We start from the raw sequence: 20634 nt of genomic DNA, 5'->3' as shown, positions 1-20634 counted from the left end.
AAATTTAGACCTGAATAACTGTATTAATAATGTGTAATAACACAAAAATATAATAATAACTTTCATTGAAATATTAACGAAGCAATTGCTTCAGTCTTTGGATGACGAATACCATTTTTGAGCGCAGACACGATTATGATTAATTATTATTTGTCACAGTATTATATAAAAGTTAAATATTTTTTTATAAAATGTTGTTTTTGTAAATTGAATAATTCTAATATATCTAAATATTTCACCTCAAATTACCTGGTATACTAATTATATTGAGAATCTTATTACAGAGTAATTGCTAATGACGATAATTATAGTCAGAGTACATACAATTTCTTGTAAATCATAGTCTGATTTCTAACAATATGGAACCTACCCATGCTGATGCACTGAGGCATAATAAATGTGATAAAATATGTGTGTGTGTGACAAAATTTATTTTATATTATTTTAGGAAAATTATTTTAACATATACACATTTAACATTATGATTTTGTCCTTTTATTAAATGATCCTTTTTAGTCTTTCACTTATCAAGTAAACTTGTTTACTTTTCCTACACAATACTATATAATGTAACTCTTTTATTTTGTATTATTTTTCATTAGTTTATTAATTTCTATAAACAGTGATTGGAAACTGCTGTGGTTATAGCTATTTCTTTTAGTTTGTTTCTTAATTTTACCCTGTCCAGTCTTATGAACCTTACTTTTCTTTTTATTTGTTGATTGTAAAGTAATTGGCGCTAACGATTTTGACAGGAGGCCTTCTAGGAAGTCATTTTCAGTGCATCCTTTGTACATTTCAGTCGCATACTTCAAATGTAAAAAGAAATTGACTGCTAATCTCAGATACACAGCTCCAGATACATTCCTACTATGGTCAAAGGGGTCTTGTATACACATTATGCCATTTACATTTAGTGGCTTATATACTTTACTTATAACATTCTTTTTATATAGTGCAAATTGATTTGGAACCATTTTAACATCTTTAAACAATTCTGCACTTAAAGGCCGTCCCAAATATGGTGACACAATGTTTTCTTTAAAATTAAAAGTACTGTAATATTCAAAGAACCCTCCTAAGAGTTTATACAGTGACAGATTATTCATGGATTTAAAATTGAAGTCCTCATTGAAACTTGTGTTCCAGTCATCAACCATGATTGCTTCTGTATTTCTCTGCAGTTGTATAACAGATGGTAAGACATTTATTTGTTGTAAGTAAAATATTACCATCATTGTTAAAGCATAATTAGGCAACAAATTAGTGCCGGTGATCCCATGCACTTTTGACCAGTATTTTATTAAAACAGCCAGATTCAGTGCATTTGGGTTACTTTGTAATAGACAAGCTATTAATTTACTATTTCTTACCCCTGAGATTGATTTAAAACTAATATCACAATGAGATTCTGTTGGTACATGGAAGCATTTCACAATGGGTACTTTTGCATTGGTTATTGCAAACAGTTCTTTGAAATTTACAGAGAACCTCATCAGTGCATGCTTTGCTTGCATTACATACTTCTCACCTGCTATCTTGAGATGATCTGGTATTGAAACATAGCAATCTGCATCACTAGTTTGTATTCCAAGACCTGTTACTATAGAGCCAAATGGCATTACTATGCAACCTGAAAAGTTATGGAAAATTTATACAGAGTAGTTGCAAAATATATTTACATAAATAAATGTGTAAAACTCTAATTATAAAAATGGTTATCTAAACTTGATTAATTTTGAATTAGATGGTCTCTATGGTCTAGTGGTATGCCACACCTCCTTACTTCCAATGGTCACCAGTTCGATTCCTAACACTCATAAATACAATGTTTGTATCTGTCTGTGTGTTTTCTATGTATAATACGTATATATTTACAAAATATGTACATGTGTATTTGTATCAGTTATCTAGTACTCATATCAAGCTTAAGACTAGATGATAGTGTGTGAATTATCCTGAGATCTTATATTATTATAAATATATTAAAAGTTTAAGTACATCAACAATTATATTGAGTCAACAGTTGTTTCTTTCCAAGATATTTAGCTTTTTTTATTATGTTGTTTTAATAATGGCATACCTAATTAAGAGTAAGATTTAAATATTTCAATTAAGTAGATAAATTGTCTCTAAAAATATTTAATAACATAGTGCATTATTATATTAGTTATAATTAATTAATTTTAAAGTATACATTACAATGTTGTAATTAATAAACTTGAGCACTATCATTGCCTGCTAACTACTAACTATGTCACAGCATTAGATTGGCTGGAAGATATAAGCCCAGCCTTGCTCACATTTTTGTATAATCATCTTTATTTTTTAATGTTACAAGACTGGTAAGTCTTGTAACATTAAAAAATAAAGATGATTATAATAGGTATTACATAGATGTAATAGGTATTACAAGTGCAATAACATATATATTTTAACATTATATAACATACATGTATACTTTTTAAAAATCTTAAAACTGAACAAAAAGTTCTATGTATAAAAACAATTCAAATACTGTAAGTATTTACCAGGCCAAACCCTTTGTAGGGATTGTTCCAGGTCTGAGAAAAGCCATGTCAAATTTTCCACATCATTCCTTGATAATCTTACATTTTGTAATAAATAGTTCACTTGTGATTTAAAATCTCCATGTAGCTTTAGTAAAGATGTACTCAAAATATCATCTATAACAAAAATATGCACAGTTATAGTGTTTTTATCAATATTTGCTACTATATTCTATATGTATAATAAAATTGTCTACATAAAGGAATCAACTATTTAATTACAAATAATACACCTATATACTGTAATGTATTAATTTGAATTTGTTGTTTCTAATGTAATATCAAATATTAACTATGATATAATTATTATTTGAAAAAGAAAAGAAAATTTAATTTTAAAATGACTTTTATACCTCCATTAGGTTTTGGGAGGCGATGGATATATCTATGTAATGGGGTGCTGTTTGGTTTACTTTTTTAAATTATTGTAATTAAGTTGGCAGTAATTGCCCTTTGCAGCTTCATGGGAGCATAGCAGGAACGTGAAACATCCGAATGACTTATGTACAGGCTGACGGATAACGCGTACTCACGGATATGATTTGTTCAAACCTTGATACAGACAGTAGTAATTTAGTCCTCATTGCTATGGAATAAAGAAACGATCGAGGAGTGACCGTGTCCGATATTCAATTAAAACTTAATTCAATGTATATAAAGTCAAATTATTTCAAAAGGTTTCTAAAAAATATATTTTGTTAGTTCAAGTCAATAGCGAAGTAAACTTACTTTTATATTCCATTATTTCATTTGAGTGAGAAGCTTCAATCGTAAATAATAACAAAGTGATTACTAGGTATAATTATGTACACCTTTGCAAAGTACAATTAAAATTGTATTCAAATCATAACAAGAAATATTTAATCAGATTAAGTTAGATGAGTTAATATAGAATTGAGAAATAACAAGCAGCTGCTTTGAGTTGTTGTTATGTCAATCCTATTGTTAAGTCAGAAGCACAGATCAGAGAGAGTATGTTATTGACATTTAAACAACTACTGTATTGTTAGTAGTATATTTTATCCACAAATGGATAGGCAAAGGTACAAGACATACTGCTTAATCTTCAGTAACTTTTCCAAAAATTCTAAATTCTTCAAGACGAGCTTGCCAAACCTTTTAGTTGATTATAAGATTATGTTCCATTGTTTTTCATATTTGTGTCAATAATTTTTATTCTGCGATAGTTGCTATGATGAAGTCATAAATTGGTTTAAAGGTAGTAGTACATTTGAATAATTAAATTAATTAAACAACATACAGAAAGACAATAATTCGTGTATTAGTTGATTCTAGTAATGGTACGTTATACGTTACGTATGACAGGTATATTGGTATAGTGTTTATGATTATGTGAACACTAGGATGTGTTGCCAGATGAATCTAATATATATTTTAGAAAGAGTATTATAAGAATGATTAAGAATGAGAACATAAGGAGAGTGAATATTATAAAAAATAGTCTTTTAAATTTTATTTCTTACATACTACAGTAATTCTTAAAATAAAATCTATTATCTATTTAAATTTGTTCATATGTTGGATCAAATTAACTGTCAGGAAAGTCTAATTAACATGATCTAAGAGTATATATTTACTATAAAGTAAATACTCGTTCATCTTGTACACATTGACACATGTACTGTCTACTTCAAATGTAACAAACTGAAGGTGAAGGTATTTTTAACAATGTCAATTTTTGTTTATTCAATTGTTATTTCTAACGGATATAGCTTCTTTAGAAGCTTTGTAGCTTATTATTTTATAAAATTCTTTAAAACTCCAATCGTTACCTAATGATCAAATCATGTACCAATACTACACACCACAGGCCATACTGTTAATATGTATATATTACAAATATTAAATTATTTTACGTATCATACAAAATTTCTTCCCTTATGGTACCTACCAAAGTATAATTTACACAAAACGAAGTACTAGTATTTGTTAAATGACAAGAACGCGAACTTTATCGTTAATTCATAATACATATTTAATGAAAAAAATGCTGATAATTTGTTTTCACCTATTTATGTAAGTACAAAGCGTAAGTCAAAATTTGAGACACCAGGTTAAAATCATACACCATAATATCTGGTCTCGCGGTTTGATTTAGTATACCTCTTGCAGAATATATAAAATAAAAGTATTAAATTCAAAGATGTCAGAAAATAGATCGATCTATTCATATCACCATGAGCAAAGCTTTAATATTCATGGTGTTAACATATTTAAAATGATTTTATAACAATAATTAATAAATCACTATGTTTGTCATTATATATTGGTCACTATTTAAAATCTAACACTGAATGTGAATATTTAGTTTCATTTTATATTAATAGAAAACCAACAATATTTTAAGTCATGAATACAATTCTATAAAATGAAATTATAAAAAAGACAATAATTATAGCTTAATATTAAAATAGAGTTTATCTACTACGATAAAATAAAACTCTGACAGAATGATGTTTACATTGGTTTCATCGCGGGATATATGGTTAAGTTATAGCGTGGTGTGTTTCGTATGGAGCCAGAGCTGAGATTAAGGCTACACCGTGGAAATGGTGCAGCCTTCAATTCTTATTCACTCGATGAGTCACAATGGTAACCATCACGATTGCTGTCAAGAAATTTAATTGTCTCAGCTATCTTCGCCGCAGTGTCGTTATTACAACTTCTTGTGTAAGGTGCCAGTAGGTGCGTGAACCAGCTCTGTAATACAGAGACGAAAAATTTGCCGAATTCCTTGAAGGTACCTATGTTGCCATTGTTCAGCTTAATCGATACCACAGCCCGCTTAGGATTGTGGCAGTATGTCATTATCATTTGAAACTGAATACTGATTTGTTCGAGTTCAGATTTCAAAATCTCCTCCGTTATTCTCGCTTGTTGCTGTTGCAAATCTAGGTTCATAATTCCTGGCATTTTAGAAGCTTGCTTTCTCTTCCATATTGGTTTTGTAACCTCGCCCATATACTTCTCTTTTTCTTTCTTTGAATCAGGGTTTACTTTTTCTTCTACTTTACCAAGTTTAATTTTCAGCATACTTTCAAATATTAGCAGAATAATATTTCGCACTACTGACTTCCAATCCGGATCGATGATGTTGTTTATAAATTTCGGGAACAAATTGGATCTAAACTCTGGATGACCTCTCTCTTTACTAATTTTGGGTTTTTCTAGAAGAATCATTTTCAGGAAGTTTTCACATTTGTTGGGCTTGTCCTTTATGTAAGCACTTGACGCAAACCTGAAGTATTCCTTGATATTACTGGCGTGCCGACTAGAGACTGGCGAAGCAATGTTATGGCACTGTTCAAATGGATCTTGTGCGCACCATGACGTGGTGAAACGCAACCCTGGCGTGTTCTGATTTTTTATGTTATCTCTGTATCTTTCAAATCCTTTGGGTAAATTATTCGGATCTTTGAATAAATCTTTTTTCACCGGTTCACCTAAGTATGGACAAATAACCATTTCCTCGAAATTAAACCCAGCATAGTATTCAAAAAATCCACCAATTAATTCTGATATTGAGGATCTGTTAGATGATTTCGGGAGCCCATCAAGTTGACTCATGAATCCTGTATTCCAGTGATCAACTATATAATCATTTTTGGGGTCTTGCTGGAGCCACATTATAGAGGGGAGGATGGGGTTGGTACATTGTTGAAGGTAGAAAACAATGAGCATGGTGAGGGCATAGTTGGTGACTTTACCACTGCCAGAGACCTCATGTACTCTAGCCCAGTATTTAATGAGAACAGCCATTGGAATTAGTCTTGGGTCAGTTCGAAGGAGAAAATTGATTAAGACGCTGTTCCTAGCACCAAGTTCTGTTTTAAATGAGACATCACAGTTGGTAGAAGTGGGGTTGTGGAAGAATTTAACTATTGGTGTATTAGCGCGCGGTATGGACAAGATTTCGGAGAAGATTTGAGGATATTGGCGAAGGATTCGTGTCGCTTTGTTCACAAAATTTACATTGGGAATACGATATTGAGGTGGGACTTTAACGAAGCAGTCAGCATCACTCGTCTTGATTCCGAGCCCTGTCGGAATGGAACCGAATGGGATAGCTGCGCAACCTGTGAAGTAGAAATATAAACGTTTTAAGAATACTGTGAAGAAATATTAAGCATCGTTTTGTAACGTTATTATATATTGGTAAGAATATTATTAGCAGTATTTAGTCAATTTACAAAATACTAAAATGGGAAACATTAGAGCCATCTACTCTACTCTACTACTAAAAAAAAACATAAAAACCCATATAGTTCACTGCTTATTATAATTTACAATGTGAAAACAAAACATTAGAACTGTGTATCATCAGCATGAGCTATTAGTACATCAACATGTTGCTCACAGTGTAGATTCGGCAGATTTACTCTGGATCTGAATTTAATATACTCAGGTCAATAATATAAATACAGATTTTAATGTCAGTTATTTCCATTTTTCAAAATAACTTGAACATTTACTACATATTACTTGTGACTACAAGTAACTTTGTATGGGGTGAAATAGGGGATTTCACAGTCTTAGAAGTTATTTTTTAAGATAAAATACAGTCCATATCCATCCCCATGATACAATCTAGGCCGAACAGATAAACAGATACAATCGCATTTATGTTAGTTTGGTATATTGCTAGCATACAATTTAAAACTATAAAAAGGGGCCCCATTTCAAAGTCATATGATCGACATTAGTTTCCAGAAGGTAGAACAGCTGATTTACAATTTTATCATATTTAATTAAAACTAGAACTTTGGACTTATACATGCCTGGCCACTCAGTCTGTAAAGCACTCTCCAAGTCAGAGTAGAGTAAACTAATCCTGAGAACTTCCTCCTGTGTTAGTCTGATCGCCAATAGGATATTATCAACCTGCTGTGAAAAGTCCCCAGAGAGATCAATATCTTTGGGGTGGATGATTACACCTGAAAGTTACATTTGTCATATTAAAAATTAAAGTAATTGCCTTCAGTAAAGAACTTGTCAAAATACATTCTTAACTAATGATTGCATTTTAAAATAATAGTATCACTAATATATCACCGAAACACAGCTTAGAAAACCAGTTGTCTGACGGCTGAAATAGATGAGACAGATACAGCCCCGGATCTTCATATTTTTTGAGGCGGAGCAAAAACTAAAATAGGCTGTCCCCCTAAAACTCCACGCGCTTCCTCTCCGGCCAAGATTTTTTCAAAATACATATACAATTTATCTAATTGGTATTGCTGTCAATTAATGTGGTTTTTTTAACTGGTATATCTTTCATTTTCAAATGAATGAAATTGAACACAAACAATCTACTTTTATTTACGGCCATCGCCGTCTGTCCGTGGACAAGTTGTGAAAGGTGCGTCAAAAATGATAAGTTGTGTGAATACACAACTTATCATTTTTGGCGCACCATCCATTCCACGCATCTGCTAAGTTCCACTCAAGGGCCTATGTTGCCCCCAAGGCGCCCTTAGATTTGGGGCTGGGCGGATATTGCGTTATTATAAGACTCGAGATCCGTAGGGCTGTTTTACATAAGGTAAAAGATATACCTAGATCGACAGTTCTGTTGTTCTTCCAGTTACGAAAAAAAGTAAGTTATATGCTTTAAGGGTGTTTTCCTATGTGATGGGTTGAAAAAATCGATTTTTTTTTTCATAAATTGCTCCCTTAACATGTCTAGAATACGGTAGTAAAGCGATTTTAGAAAATTCGAAGTCGTTTTAAAGATACAGCAGGTAAAAGAAAGAGCGGTTCGGAGCGGTGAGTTGGCAGTAAGAGACCGGGCCTATTGTGTACCGTCGGCTTTATACCTGGCCTCCCTTTTATTAATATATTTGTTTATACAAGTTTAGACACGTTTCTACAGACTTAAACAGAAATTTCTATTGTTATAATATTTTACCGAAGTTATTTTAGTCTTGGTTGAACTTCGAAGAGAGCAACAGCTACAAATTATTTTTTTTCATAATGAGTGGACGGAAAGGAAGTACGAGTGGATTGGTTCTTCTGATGAAAACCCTCAGCATCAATTTTGTCCAGAAGGCGAAGACAGTTGGTGTAAATGGCGTAAGGCTGAAGCTAATAATGAACTGGACCAATTTCATCACGATAAACCACCTCTAATTCCGCAAGTCCAAGAAGCTATCAAACCGGTTTTCGAAGATTTATCGAAAGACGAATTATTAATTCGTTGTTTAGGAGCAGAGACACAAAACAATAACGAATCTTTGAATTCTTTGATTTGGACTTTCGCTCCTAAACATCTTCATTCTGGTCCCAAAGTTGTTGAAATTGCTAGCTACTTAGCAGTTATTATCTTTAATGAAGGTTTTCAAGGTATTTTAAAAGTTATGTCGATTATGGGATGCCCTGTTGGTCGTGAAGCCCAAGCGTATGTTGAGAAACGGGATGAAAAGCGAATCTTACGCTCTGAGCGGCGCGTAAGTGATGTCGTTAAACAAGCCAGGATTGACTCAAGAGCTGAACAATCTGCTTTAAAAGAGTTTCACGAGGAAGAGGAAGGAATACTCTATGGACCAGGCATCGCCGATTGAGAGTAAGTTGATATTTTAATAGTTTTTAACGGACTTGAAACTTTAAACGCGTTTTTCTCAAAACTGTGTTTTTCAAACTTTCCTCCATTGTATCTCAGAAACGGCTGGACCGAATTACTTGAAATTTACAGGGCACACTCAATATATGTAAACGCATGGAATGAACTATTATCAATCGAAAATTTTCAAAACTTCGATTTTTTTATAGCAAAAAACAAAAAAAAAACGCCTAATTTGCAAATTTTATTTCAAATGTCTATCAAAAATCCAATTTTTTTTATATTCATTTGATTATAGGTCATTCCGTGCTTTTAAGCCTACAAATTAAAACGCCGTTTTTTTTTTTTTTTCAGATAAGCCGATCAGCCGGAATCGTGGAGGAAGTGGGAGCTCTTTTTTTCGAGGCGGGGGTGTTCAGAGCGCTGTAACTCTAGTTTGACTGAATATTTTTAGCTGAAATTTTATATTTATACTGTCCAAATATGTGTTAATAAATGATAAAAAACTTGAAGCTCTAAATATTTACTGGTCGTAGAAAAAAAATCCTAAAATATCCCTAAAAAACAGGCCGTCACATAGGAAGACCCCCTTAATATATTGTTTGTATAAGAAAGCTAAAAGGTTATACCCATATTACACTACTAGCTGATCCGCGAAAATTCGTCTGCATCACATTTACTGGATATATATCATGGTATTTCACCCAATACACATATTTTTTTAAAAAGTAGTCTATGTCATTTTAATGTATAGCTATATTATTGTAGATTCATCAAAAGCCGCTCAGTAGTTTTTAAGAGACAGAGTAACAAACATCCATACTCACAAATTTTCGCGTTTATAATCTTAGTAAGTTGCTATACTCTTACTTTTTACAATAATGATAACTAATAATAATAATAATAATAAAATCTCAGTATAATTGACATAGCAGCATATAGACACAACCAGAGCTTGTGTTATAGGTACTAAACAACTCATACAACTACATAGATTTTTTTAAATACCATACATATATATATTCATACCCAGATAGATAAAAACAATAATATTCAAGAATATAAATGTTTAACTTCAAATTAGCATTACCTTTCTCTTTACTGCGAGGAAATTCCCTCTTCCTGTTATTATTTTGTCTGTTATGATTCTCCACAGCTACTGCACTGTGTGGCTGCACTGTGAGGAACGATCCATAGATGGTAATTCTTTTCGACTCCTTTATCGCGCTCTTCGCTTCCATAGAATTCGAGAACGAGAGCGTTGCAAACTTTTGATTGATTTTGTCTATTTTCACTTTACCAAATTGTGTAAATGTACGACCTAGATCTTGTGGTTGTGTGTATGCAGGATAACCTTGAAAAAAAAAACATTATTACTTAGTAAAAAACTTCAAAATTAGTAAGTTCTATTTAGTCCAGTGCTAAAACAATTTCGTCATTTTATTACATACATACATATTTATTCTACCACTCATTCGGTGCGTTCGGATGCAATATATTTATATACGGTTTATTGTCAAAAAACCTTATAGTGAAAATGTTAGTAACAGGTTAATAATAAAAATTTATGAGAAAAATATAGTACCTTTACCAACTTTTCAATAAGTAATATTTAAAAGTGTATGTAATTCAAATATAGGCGATATTTGCAATTTTGAATCGGCTAAGTCATCAAGTTCTTTTCCATTTTATTTACAATAAAAAAATAGGTAACAATCATACCATTGATTTTATATACTCACCAGAAACAAGTACCATGCAAGGGTTGCTTGGTGCGTCTGGCCCGCGATCCCTTGATGCTTTCGCGACTTCCATTATTCATGGATATATTCTCTTACCTGAAACAAAAATTTTTGTCTGATGACCAATCAATAAATATTTTCTTCTATGTATCAGTTACATCAAGCAAATTAAGGACTAAATTGGAGTCAGGTCGTATCAACATTTATACAGAATGGCTCTGAAATTATGAATGAATGGGCGTTAAAAATAATTTGTACATTAGAAAAAACAACATATTTATTAAAATGTAAATGACATTGTAATAATGAAAGATTAGATTTCTTTTGTAATGGATAAGATTAAAAAAAAAATTAAAATCCAACAGTTCATCTTTCAGTGAATTTTATTAAAATACGCTCAGCCCTTTACAGTAAGCTCACATAATCAATTCGAACGAGACAATGCTTCAATCGAAAGCGTCGTCAGCACGGGTCGTCCGGCCTGAACGTGAATATCAGCCCATTCTTTCTAGTGAAAACGAAACAGACAGATACAGTTTCATAGTTTCAGAAATATATAGAGGTTAAAATTTTTTTTAATCTCACCTTGAATGGTACCGAATAACTATTTGGAATACGTTTTTGATTGTTATATGCACTATTAAATACAAACAACGAAAAAATAAAACACTATTAAAATCTTATATACATATCATAACTTAAGAGGTCCAATTATAAGACCTTGTTATAGCATAAACAAAGCACATTAATGCTTACACTCACATATACACTACGACTAAGTACATATTAACAAATTGTGACAGCGGATATTATTGGTGATAGTAAAGATAATGCGATACAATGACTAATGTAATGACCGCTTTAGAAAATTTGTCATCTATTACGAAAATGGGTCAATCTTTCTTTATACGTTGAATAAGTTTTTATTGATTTGATGTTATGTATTGGAACTAGTATAATAAAGTGGCAAGAGCTCCACCGACAAGAGCGTAGCTCTTAAATTATGAATGAATAATAAGAGAGAATTATTGGTAGTGGGGAACTTTTTTTATTAAATAATATTTGCCGCTTTCTTTGTGGCAACATATTTTTTGGCCTGTCTGATTATTATTATTATCCAGTATATGTATTCCTCAGTTTCTTATTTATATATTTATTATTATTAAAATGGTAGCTCCATTGCTAGTGATGTCTAATCTGGTTGACCTTCGTTCTTCATGTAAAAAAACAATGGAAACGAATTTCATTTATTAGGAACTAGCTGTTCCAGCGACCTGACTTTATGTACGTCTTATTATCCTCCATTAATGTATCGCACGAGTTAATGCAATCGGGTTCACTGTTTATAAACTGATTTTAATTTAAATTTATTGAAATGTATAAGCGTGATTATATCCGGATGTTCTAATCTCACTATCTAACCAATATAATATGTCGCAATACAAAATCTAATCTTATAGGGGAATACCCGACTTAAGTTTCATAATATATATCGTTTAATTTTAATGAATGCAACGCTGAGTGAAACTTTTTTGAGTAACTGATTTCTTTTCACTCAACGACTTTCACAAAAAAAAAAATTTACGTACACAATTATGGATAAAAAAAATAAAAACACAATAATAAACAAAACAAAGATATATTCGTATTCGATTTATAGATAGCCCGCTTCTTCAAGTAGAGAGGAGTTAAAGGGTTATAGATACTGTCATGAAGAGGCGTAAAAGTATTTTGACGAAACGGAATGGGATGCTACTTGGGTTTAGCGAAACGATCACATTTATCTTTTTATAGGCACTTGGCGAAGTAATAATTAAATAATCACATTTAGAAAAAATACTATTTTCATAATTTCCGATGTCTAGTCTCCAATATTAACATTACATTTTAAATAGATAAATTAAAAAATATAATGATTTATTTTGTAAGATCTGTGCTCGCGTTATGCGTGCAATATCACTCGTGCGTTGCTATTCTGGAGAACTAAGATGTCATAGCACTTACGACTTATTTTTACTGTGGACTAAAATACTTAATAGTTTGGCTATGTTAGAATATCCACTACATTTTTAATCCCTTCAACTAAAACAATGTTGTATTATTTAACTTATTTAGTGAAGCACCATCATCACACTATACAAAAATTTTAAAAAGATGTATTCAAAACGCACAACAAATAGATAATACTAGATATATAACCCACTCTAAAAATATATGCAGGGCCGCTTGCTTAATTTTTATACAATATTGACAGTACAATAATAAATATATGACATACACATAATTAAACATAATGACATAGAATACAATGACTTAAATTCAATTGCAAACCTATTTAATAAATACTTCATTGACATTACAAATATTAATAATAACAAAATACATAGACCAAATAAACATAACATTATTAGTAACAGTAAAAGCATGTTTTTAACGCCAGTGACAGAAGAGGACATTTATAAAATCATATATTTTTAAGCATTAAAAAACACAAATTCAACAGGATATGACTGTATAAAAAAAACATTTTAAAAAATGTGCATCATCTTTAGCACATCCATTAACTTATATAATTAATTTGTCTTTCATACACAAGGTGATTTTTTAAAACGTCTGAAATACTCAATAGTTAAACCTTTTTAAAAAGGCAATCGCAATAATTTAGACAATTATCATCATTACCTCCAGTTCTGTCTAAAGTATTTGAAAAAGTCATGTATAATAAACCACTATAATTTTATAATATCATCAGACATTTTAAAACAATGAACAATTTGGTTTCATAAAAAACAGATCTACGACACTTGCATGTTTTAGCAATTAAATATATAACTGAATGTCTAAATGAACGAATCCCCTACACACAACTTTTTCTAGATATGAGTAAAGCCTTTGATTTCGTTAACCATGACAGACTTCTTGATAAATTATATTGCTATGGTATTAGAGGTGTAGTACTAAAATGGATCAATAGTTACTTAGAAAATCGACATCAACGTGTTGAAATTACTGCAATTAATATGATAAATAAAGAAAAAAATGACGTTTAGATCTCAATTTTTTTTTTTTTTTTTTTTTTATTTTATTTTGAAAACCAACAGCGAAATACAAATAATAACAAATAATATGTACTTAAATATAAGGCCAATTAAAGGTTTTCTCACAATTACAATATTCAGTATTACATCACTAAAGTATTAACATATTATTGTTCTGTTTATCCACAAGTCTAATTTATACAATATAATGCTTATACCATCTAATTTATGCAAATTTTACTAGTTAGTTTCTACGAAGTAATAACTGTGTAGCATTAGATTTAAATGTTACCTTTTTTATGCTGAATATATCGATTTCACTAAAAACATCGTTATACAGCTTCGGTAGTCGTATTCGTGGCGCGTTCCTTGCGTAGTTGGTGTATGCTCTTTGTATGTGTAGTAATGGTGGAGTGTTGCGTCGTGAACGTTTAATTGGTACATTGTATGATATACTCGATACTAAATCTGGACAATCGAGACGTCCGTTTACTATATCATGTAATAAACAGATATCCGTCAGCTTACGTCTATCTTCAAGTGTCAATATATTGTATATGTTTATAGTTATCCTTATAAACAGCTGAATTTGGCTTACGAAATCGGTAATTTAGATTTTTTATAAATATCTTCTGTAAACGTTCTAAGCGATCTTTGTGAATATTATACTGTGGGAACCAAACCGTACTAGCATACTCGATAGTACTTCTGACATAAGCGTAATACAAAATTTTTATGGTGTTAATATCATTAAAAGATTTACTACTTCTCATTATAAATCCAAGATTTCTATACGCTTTATTGGTAATTTTATCAATATGTTCTGTAAATAACATTTTATTATCTAAATAGACTCCTAAATCCCTACTACCTTAGATCTCTTTATAGGGACATCATTAAAATTATATAAAAATGTAATAGGGTTAGGTTTTCTGGTAAAACTGATGCACTCACATTTGCTGATATTTACTGTTATTTTATTATCAGAGTAATAACGAAATAGAGCTCTTAGATCAGATTGTATTTTTATGCAGTCTTCTAATTTGTCAATTTTAAGAAATATATTGTCATCTGCGTACATTAGATGTTTCACGGAAGTAAGACAAGTGGGAATATCAAATATGTAAGCATTATAAAGTAGAGGTCCTAAGTGGGAGCCTTGAGGAATGCCTGACGGTATCTCAATAAAATCTGATCTATAACCCCCAATCACAACAGCCTGAGAGCGTTTGTTTAGATACGATTCAATCCATCTAAGCAAGTCCCCATGAATTCCCAGAGTTTGGAGTTTTCCCAGAAGGATCAGATGATCCACGCGGTCGAATGCTTTCTCGAAATCCAGTGTAAATGACGTCAACTTGACCACCTTTATCCATATTAGTTAGGATATAATTAGAAAAGCATGTCAAGTTGGTGACATTGGAACGCTTTTTAAGGAATCCATGTTGAGAATCTGGTAGATATTTATGTATGACTGGATATATGAAATCAAGAACCAGCCTTTCAAAAAGATTGCTCACTGTATTTAATATTGATATACCTCTATAATTTTCTACATTTATTTTGGTTCCTTTTTTGTGTATTGGTACTATATGCGCTTTTTTCCAAACATCAGGGAATATACCCTATAAGAGACATATTAAAAATTTTTGTTAACGGGAGACTTAGAGTTTTAGAACAGTTTCGCCAAAATATCGGTGGTATACCATCACATCCAGCTCCTTTTGATACATTCAGATGTAATAAAGCTTTTCAACTGCTGAAACAGATATTGATAATCTTGAAATATTGTCTTTATAAGAGATAGATTCTTCCGCCTCAATTGTATCGGTTGAGGGTGACAGAAATACACTTCCAAAAATTATTAAATGCGTCACAAATTAGTTTACCGTCTGTAAACTCATTTTTGCCATATGTAAATTTGTTGGATAGTTGGATCCGCCTCGTATAGATTTAATATAAGACCAGAATGCTTTTGAACTATATTTAATTGCTTGTTCGGTTCGCTTAGTAAAACTTGAGAAACAATTCATCTGTACGCGATGTTGACGTTTTCGTAAGAATGCAAATTCATCATAATCCATTTCGTTACCATACTTTTTCCATTTTTTATGCGCTTTAGATTTTTCTTTAATAATTTTAATTAAGGCGAGGCTATACCAGATAGGATATTTGTGAGTACTATGTTTGGCCTTAAGCGGTATATATTGACATATGGTATCATTGACAATTCCATAGAAGGTTTCACATGCTTTTTCTGTTGAGTTACCTTTAAATAGCGAGTCCCAGTTAATTGTACTAAAAGCTGTATTAATCTCTTCATAATTACCTAATCTGAAATTATATTTAGGTACAGTTGCTTCGACTAATGGTGTCACAGATAGATCTAAGACATCTATTGAGAGTGCTGGGTGTGCGCCATCAATGTTAACAAGCGGTGAACTACAATTTATTATATCAAGAGGGAGATTACAGAAAACTAAATCTAGGGTGTTACCGGCATGATTTTTTGTTGTATTAAATTGTTTGAAGCCTAGCAAACTCATATCATCTGTCAGTATCTTGCCCGCCCTCTGAACATCAATATTACCTGTAGTTATATGCGTAGGGCCATCGATGTCCCATGTAATACAGGGTAGATTAAAATCACCAATCACTAAATAATTTTGAAAGTTTTGTGTAATTTCTATAGTTGTTTTTACATTTCTCAATAAGATGTCTATATCTACAGGGATACGTTCAGAATTAGGTGGAATATATGCCGCAGTAATATATAAGTTAGCGGTAGCCGCAAGCGCTCGCGCTGGTATCATTATCGTTACCATCTCTGACGGTGGTTTATGCTCTGTAAAATCGCAGAGGGCGGCACATAACTCGTTACGAACTAATATCATTACGCCACCTCCCCTTTTTTCTACTTGATACTGGGTCACGGTCACATCGGAAAACGTCATATCGCTCATCACAAAATTCTCTGTCGTAAATTCCCTCATGTAGCCATGTCTCGGTTATGATAATAATGTCATATTCATTACATAAGATTTGTTGTCGTAGTTGTAGGCATTTAGTACGAATCCCGCGAGTATTCTGGTAGAATATCTCAAATTTTTTGGTTTTTTGCTTTTTGAACTCAACACTGTGATAGACTAATACTCCAATAATATTTATTTAAAAGTAAATTATTTGTATGAGTATAATGACATGATTTATGTATGTATATATGAGAGTTAACAATTACTGTGTAGTGACACACACATTTAAAAAGTAATCTATACAGAGTGTTGAACAGCTGATTACCGAATATACGATTGAACACATCATCTACTGTTGTTTGGAATGAATAATCCATTTTTATTACTAGTTTATCTATCTCATGACGGACACATAATTTATAGATTTTTATACTTGAATTTATAATGTAGAAACTTAAATATAATACTGTGATCAAAACCCGTTTCCATAAACTCAAGAAAATATCAATAATTAACACTATTTGTATATAATTATATACAATAAATAAAATGAAAGATCGCTTAAAACCCACCATTACGATAGTATGCACAAACATACAAACAGCGCTGTTTAATATTGCTATTAAAGTTTTGTAAACTTGCATCAGGCATAAAAACAACTCGTTCAACCATACTATATCGAAAATAGAATAGTAATGATTATGATTTTGTCGTATTATTAAGTATCCATCGCAAAATTGTAACACATGCAACATTTTCTCATCTGTGATATATAATGATAATATAATGAATAAGTGTTCCAAGCCATTACCTAGCCTTGGTTGGTTGCCATTCCATTCAAATACACTCTGCAACTGTTTATCATAGTCACAGTTCCTGGAGTTAATAATTTTATTAGTACAAAAATATATTTTAAATAATATTGTTAATCTTTTAAACGGTTTATACACGCACAATAATTTATGTTTGTTCGAATCTCGAGGGTATTGCAATAAGAAATTATAGTTTGACGTTCTCCTCTTAGTGCAATATACTTTGGCGGTTATAGGTACGGTGCACAACCGTAGTACAATACTTGAGTGAGTCATGTAATGAATTACCATTGCTCGCGTTCTAATACTATCCGCGCTTGCAGTGTAAATGTATATATATGTGTTATGTAGTGTACACAGAGATAGATTATTGTACATCAATTTTATTTTATTAACTAAAAAATAAGATGGATAAAGTCTTTGGATGTACACGGTGTATATGAAAATATATATCGCCAATATACTTTTACAAAGACACCACTCAAATTGTAATTTGTAAAAACTTACGATACTATTGTGTACTTGTGTATAACAGTCATAGACCAAGCCAGCATACACAGACTGTATTAGCTGAACAAATATTTTTAATAAAAACATTATTGATTTTACTGTAATCATCGATATTACTTGTGTATTGTGTTTTACTTTAATCGAATAACGAATAATAATGTTAGGTAATAATGTATTGAAATAACGGTGTTGTAAATATAGACAAAAATAACTCTGAATCACTAATAAATAGGAAGTATTATAACTGTTTATTGTTATGCACTGATCTTTTTTAAATCTTCTTCGGTAAAAATTTGAATTGCATGTGCAGTATCGTCCTTTCGTATGAAAATGCTGCCATTTTTTATCCACACAAACTGATATTTTTTAACTTTGGCCAGGTCTTTAGATTTTTTTAATAACTGTTTGTTGTACGGAGTGAGGTGTTCATTAATAAAAATATGTTTCTGTTCGCCTGGTAAATCGATATCTTTTGTAGTCAATCGTGTCTTCCGTGCACGAGAAATGATGTTGTCTTTAAGTAACTTGGAGTTGAGCTTAGCTACAATCACTCTGGATCGACCTTGGAGTTTTATTTTTGGAGTGATTCTATTTACTTGCAAAACGTCACTTGCTTGAATATCCATACCGAGTCTTTTTTACAATTTTTATGACACTGTCTTTTATATTTTCATTGGTAAATTCAGGCACACCTACAATTTCAATATTTAGTTGCCTATTTCTTTGTTCGTTTGTGTTTATTGTTGAGATTAACTGCCGATTTTGTAATTTTAGATTATTGATCTCTTCCTCGAAGCAGTCGACACTTTTGATTGTATTAGACATTTTTTCAAATTTTTTTGTACATTCATCTTGTTGCTCGCAGGTAAATTGTAGTGCTTTCTGAATTGTGGCAATTTCTTTATGTGTTTCATTTTGACGCCTGTCCAACTTCATATAGCTGGTCTTTATGTCACTGTAATCCTTACGAATGTTGTTGACCTCTGTTTTTAGTTCTAAGGTCTGTTCTTTTAGGTTATTTAGATCTTTTATGATAACATTATTTAGGGTATCATTGATTTGTAATAGATTGCAATTGAATTCCCCTTTCAAGTCTTCCATTTTTTTTAGTACGTTTTCAGTAAATAATCTGAAAGACTCGTTGATATCATGATCATTTTTACGTTTCCTTGATGTGAGGATTGATAAATCAGGATCTGATTCATAACGCTTATTTTGTGGTGACCGTTGCATACTGAATGTTAATAATGGCAGGTATTAGATAAATTGTCGGTCTGATATATTAATCACAAAACTATTATAACACTTTTTTGTAACGATTAATCACACAGTACGATAATATACACTTTCCGTAGATTTAGTATACTTTAGTGTTGTTATTTGTTGTCACTAGTTATTTTACATTTATTTATTAAGATAAGAAGTAAGTGAACACGTCCGTCGCTGCGCTTGCGCACGCTTCATCATTATAGAGATAGTAATAGAGGTGTTCCACAAGGGACTGTTTTGGGACCATTAATGTTTTTGTTATATATAAATGACTTGCCAAATGTTACTGACGAAAAATGTATTCTTTTCGCTGACGACACTACAATTTTAGTTAAATGTTCCAATAAAAATAATTATGAAAATCAAATTAATAATACTATTCAGGATATCGAAAGTTGGCTTACAACAAATGACTTAAATTTAAATATTAATAAAACAAATCTAATACAATTTCAGACATATAACAGTGCTCCAATTAATTTAAAAATTACTTGTAATGGCATTAAAATACCAAGAGTAGATAGTGTCCCTTTTTTAGGAATAACTATCGACAAATTTATAAAATGGGGATTTTCACATAAACAAGCTTATAATATAAATTAGATAGATTTGTTATTTCTGAAAGAGATTTTTTATTATTCGACAAGTTGCTACAATAATTCTCTTTCATGTTATCATGGCTATGTTTCGTCACTACTACGATATGGTGTAATATTATGGGGAAATTCTGTAGACTTCCAAAAAGTATTTAAAATACAAAAAAAATGTATCAGAACACTATGTGGAGCGCATATAAGGGACAGCTGCGTACCACTATTTAAAAAACTTAATATTCTCCCACTTTTCCTTGTCTGTATATATATGAAATGTGCATGTTACGATTGACAAATTTTATTGTTATATATTTAAGAGAAACTGTGAATATATCTCTAAAACGTTAGATTATTATGGTTTTAGACAGTAGTAGACAAAATTGTTAAACATACGATTAGGATTTTTCAAATAACGTATATTGTATGGCTTATAAAAATTTTTAATCATCTTCCAGACAATTTTGAATAATAAACAATTTAAAAGTATAAAAGAATTATTAAATAAATGTTATTATTCCACAAATGATTATTTAAATGATAATATCAGT

At 31.2% G+C, this 20634-nt stretch overlaps 2 protein-coding genes across 2 annotated transcripts; both read right to left on the bottom strand.

Moving 5' to 3' along the window:
* Positions 1-413: 413 nt before the first annotated feature.
* Positions 414-3524, bottom strand: LOC131855579 (terminal uridylyltransferase Tailor-like). The gene is made up of 3 exons (XM_059206858.1): positions 3300-3524; positions 2532-2687; positions 414-1633 (listed from the first exon to the last, which is right to left on the bottom strand). Exons 1-3 carry the CDS (start codon positions 3310-3312, stop codon positions 579-581), a joined length of 1224 nt encoding a protein of 407 aa, XP_059062841.1. The 5' UTR covers positions 3313-3524; the 3' UTR covers positions 414-578.
* A 1405-nt stretch (positions 3525-4929) lies between these two features.
* On the bottom strand, positions 4930-10984 carry LOC131855633 (speckle targeted PIP5K1A-regulated poly(A) polymerase-like). The gene is made up of 4 exons (XM_059206928.1): positions 10893-10984; positions 10241-10504; positions 7370-7525; positions 4930-6667 (listed from the first exon to the last, which is right to left on the bottom strand). Exons 1-4 carry the CDS (start codon positions 10963-10965, stop codon positions 5160-5162), a joined length of 2001 nt encoding a protein of 666 aa, XP_059062911.1. The 5' UTR covers positions 10966-10984; the 3' UTR covers positions 4930-5159.
* Positions 10985-20634: the final 9650 nt, after the last annotated feature.

This window comes from Achroia grisella, unplaced genomic scaffold (assembly GCF_030625045.1).
Source record: "Achroia grisella isolate CSIRO2021 unplaced genomic scaffold, CSIRO_AGI_Agris_v1 utg146, whole genome shotgun sequence".
In the NCBI taxonomy this organism is placed as follows: Eukaryota; Metazoa; Arthropoda; class Insecta; order Lepidoptera; family Pyralidae; genus Achroia; species Achroia grisella.
The sequence above is the reverse complement of the archived record's forward strand: the minus strand, read 5'-3'. Positions and strand labels throughout refer to the sequence as shown.